This window comes from Hevea brasiliensis, chromosome 6 (assembly GCF_030052815.1).
Source record: "Hevea brasiliensis isolate MT/VB/25A 57/8 chromosome 6, ASM3005281v1, whole genome shotgun sequence".
NCBI classification, from domain to species: Eukaryota; Viridiplantae; Streptophyta; class Magnoliopsida; order Malpighiales; family Euphorbiaceae; genus Hevea; species Hevea brasiliensis.
The window spans coordinates 84,865,943-84,869,843 of record NC_079498.1 but is presented as its reverse complement, the minus strand read 5'-3'; the positions used below and the strand labels follow the sequence as shown (position 1 = coordinate 84,869,843).

At 28.2% G+C, this 3,901-nt stretch overlaps 1 protein-coding gene across 1 annotated transcript; it reads left to right on the top strand.

The window, feature by feature from the left end:
- The first annotated feature begins 314 nt into the window (after positions 1 to 314).
- Positions 315 to 2,267, top strand: LOC131180824 (expansin-like A2). The gene is made up of 5 exons (XM_058148594.1): positions 315 to 640; positions 779 to 888; positions 983 to 1,161; positions 1,696 to 1,828; positions 1,910 to 2,267. The coding sequence occupies exons 1-5, from the start codon at positions 523 to 525 to the stop codon at positions 2,153 to 2,155; spliced, it is 786 nt and encodes a 261-aa protein (XP_058004577.1). The 5' UTR covers positions 315 to 522; the 3' UTR covers positions 2,156 to 2,267.
- The last annotated feature ends 1,634 nt before the right edge of the window (positions 2,268 to 3,901 follow it).

The following is a 3,901-nucleotide window of genomic DNA, read 5'->3' as shown; positions in this document are numbered from 1 at the left end:
TATTAATAATAATATTATAAAAAATTTTAATAACCAAAAAAAATTATACCTTGCGCAGGTTGTTGATGCATGGATTCTTTCCTTGGCAAGTTTCAAGTTTAAGTGGGTTAAGGAAAACAGGGAAGAAAATTCTCCTAAAGGTGTAGAAAGAGGCTGTAATATTGTCATTAACAAAATCAGTCCAGTCAACAAAAACACTAATACTCTGTTAAAAGCGTGTTGTCGCCAGCCAGTTGTAAGTGCAGAGATAAAGAGTCGGTGCATAGAACGCATCATTTTTTTATCATTCTTACAAAATGCTTGTGCCTTTACTAATCACCTTCCTATTTACTTCAATGTTCTGTACATTTACACGCTTGAATGCTGACCTGTACTCCAAATTCTAAGCCAATACCATCTGTATATAAATATTCCTGATTTCTTTTACTTCTTAGTGCTCTTGTTTCAATCATCCGCTTCTTCTTCACCATTCTCTCTATACCACATTGATTTTTCTCATTTGACATTTTCATCAGCTTCATAATGTCTCTCTTTCTTTGCTTTAGCTTTCTTCTTTTTCTTATCTCATCTGTAACTGCTTGTGATCGCTGTGTGCACCAAACTAAGGCTGCATATTTCTCCAAAGCTTCTGCACTTAATTGTAAGTGTCTTCTTTTTCGTTTTTCTCTTGTTTTGCTTGCTCAATATATTTGATTGGAAACCAAAAATTTGAAAATACCCAGATGATATTTTCATGAGATTTTTTGTGGGTAATTTTTGCTTTTTGGATTTGATGCAGCTGGGGCTTGTGGATACGGTTCCTTGGCACCAGGTTTCAACAGTGGACACCTTGCAGCTGGTATTCCTACTCTTTACAAAGATGGGGCTGGTTGCGGTGCCTGTTTTCAGGTTTGATAAACTTTATTAATTCTTATTTTGGTTAATGCTTTCTCTTGTTGAAATTATTTTACATTTAATGTGATTTGATTTTGATCTTTGACAGATAAGATGCAAAGACAATACCCTTTGTAGCAGTAAAGGAACTACAGTGATCATGACTGATCTCAATCACAATAACCAGACAGAATTTGTTCTGAGTAGCAGAGCTTTCATGGCCATGGCCAACGAGGGAATGGGCAAAGACATTCTAGGACTTGGGATTGTCGATGTGGAATATAAAAGGTAATAATTATGCGTTTTATGGTTCCACCAGTACATCGAAAACCCATTGTGGTGTGGGCCAAAATTTTTATACATAATGGTAGGCAGAAACAGTGGGACATAGTTAAGCACATTACTTGCTGGTAACGGCCAAATATGTTTTGTCAATGGACCATGGAATCATTAGGTAACATGATTGTTCATGATAAGTTTACAGAGAAAATTGCTGAAATCTAAAAATATCTTTCTCAGCAAATTTCTTCATTTAAATATTTATGATTAATCTATTTTTATAAAATAAAAATTATACTTAAAAATTTAGCCATGCTGTTTAAAAAATAATTTACAAAAATTCTTTTATTCCTTTAATATTTTTATGATAAAATTATGTCAAATTTATTTTAAAATAATTTTTTAATACTCCTTAATTAATATATTTAAAAAAATACTTTTCTAAAATAGAAGTCGAATAAAAATACTACATAGATCATTTATCTATTCACATATTCTGTCATTTTAGTTCTAATTTTATTGTTTTTAAATTGCTTGGAGCAGGGTGCCTTGTGAATATAGAAACCAGAATTTGGGTGTGAGAGTAGAAGAATCAAGCCAAAAACCAAATTACTTGGCCATCAAATTGTTATATCAAGGTGGTCAGACAGAAATAATAGCAATTGATGTAGCTCAGGTGAGCTAAATCCTCAAACTAACATCATAATGAAATAAAAAGAAATTATTATACTCAAATGAGCATTGTAAATGGTTGCAGGTTGGTTCTTCAAATTGGGGTTATATGAGCCGAAACTATGGGGCGGTGTGGGACACGAGCAGAGTTCCAGCGGGGGCTCTGCAATTCCGGTTTGTAGTAACAGCAGGATATGATGGGAAGTGGATTTGGGCAAAGAATGTTCTTCCTGCAGATTGGAAACCAGGAGTTGCATATGACTCAGGAATTCAAATTACTGATATTGCACAAGAAGGTTGCTCTCCATGTGATCATGGGGTTTGGAAATGAGGCAAATAGATAGATAATACATTAACTAATAAGGCTTGATTTGTGATTCAAAACATAACACATGTAGAAATAATTTTCTTCACATTGAATACTAATGTATTTCCTTTCCCTATATGATGTGCCTACATTTCCCCTTTGTTCTTGTAGAGGATTTACGATGTATCATCTTCATAATGTCTAAAATATTTGTTTTCCTCTCACAGTAAACAAAATGTCCTTCAATTCTATGTGCATATTGTGGCAAAGCAAAAGCAAACCCTTATCCAAGTACAATAGGGCAATGGGGCATTTGCCCTACTATCTCCAAAGAGATCATCTTAAGTTATATGGTTTTTTTTTTTTTTTTTTTTTTTTTTTTCTCTTTAATTATTGAAGTTTATTCCCACATTTAAAGATTTATATTTATCACATACTAATTTTTCTGCTTAATAATTTGAATTTGTCGAGAAAAATAAAAATTAAATTATTAATTGAATATAATTTATTTACAATTACTTGAAATAAAATAATATATTTTGGTAAAAAAACTAATTATTTAAATGTTTAAATTAAAAAATAAATATCCATTACACATTGTTGTTAATTTATTTTAATTTAGTTTTAATTTTTAATCTTAATGATTAAAAAAAATAATGCTATACTAAGTTTAGTTTTAAATTTTTTATTAATATTTTATTTTTTTCTATGTCCATCATAATCTTAATTTGTAATCATTATTTTTATTAAATATATATATATATATATATATATATATATATATATATATATCTTAGATAATCATTTAATAATTTACAACAAAATACCCAAAAGCAGGACAAATTAAATTCAAATATCACCCATAATAATTTATTATCGCTTGATACTAGATTAAAAGGTATTATTTTTGATAATGCTAATTAAAAAATATTGCCTTAATTTAGAACATAAAAGTGAGATTAAATTTAAGAGTTTACTTGAATTAGAATTTATCTTCTTTCAATATTTGAAAAGAAATTAATAATAAATTCAAAATATGTACAGCAACAAAATACACTTAACCAAGTTGATTCATACAGAAAAATAAGGAATCAATCTCCTGGCGCAGGATGAGTTAATCATGATTTTTTTTTTATCTTTGCCTTTTAAAATCTGTGAAAAACTTTGTGACTTGACTAAACTGATTCTGGTTACCTAATAAACAGAAACTGTGTCGTTTTCCACCTGAATTCCTTTATTTAAATTCGTGTATTTGATTTAAAATTTAGACTTCAAATATTAAAATTTAAATTTATAATTAAAAATTTATAAATTTAAAAAAATTTTGTTTAAATAACAAATTTTTTTTTAAATTTAAAATGAAAATGCGAATTTAAGAAAAAATATTTCTTAGGTGAACTTTGAATTTCAAATAATATAGGTAATTTTTGTTATTTCAAATCCTTATTTTTTTAAGTCTCTATACTTATTTTATCAAAATTCAAATTTATATTTTTTTAAACTTTTGATCCAAATATAAATTTACAACTTCAAATCATGAGTCCAAACACAAACTAAGCTTATTTTTAAGACAAATTGCACATGAATTGGTCACTCATAAGGGAATAGGCTTGGCCAATGGCTAATTTAGGATATATTTGGTTTAACTATTTGATACGGCTGATAACTGATTTATGTTTAATGTTTAATAAAATTATATTTAGCTATTATTATTAATATGTAAAACGATTAATAAAAACATATATCATATATTTTATTTTATAATTGAAA

Excerpts from the sequence above, each read along its gene's own strand:
- LOC131180824 (XM_058148594.1), top strand. The coding sequence starts at position 523 with ATGTCTCTCTTTCTTTGCTTTAGCTTTCTTCTTTTTCTTATCTCATCT. Across the intron at positions 641-778 it reads CAAAGCTTCTGCACTTAATT|CTGGGGCTTGTGGATACGGT; the intron begins GTAAGTGTCTTC and ends GATTTGATGCAG. Across the intron at positions 1,162-1,695 it reads GTCGATGTGGAATATAAAAG|GGTGCCTTGTGAATATAGAA; the intron begins GTAATAATTATG and ends TGCTTGGAGCAG.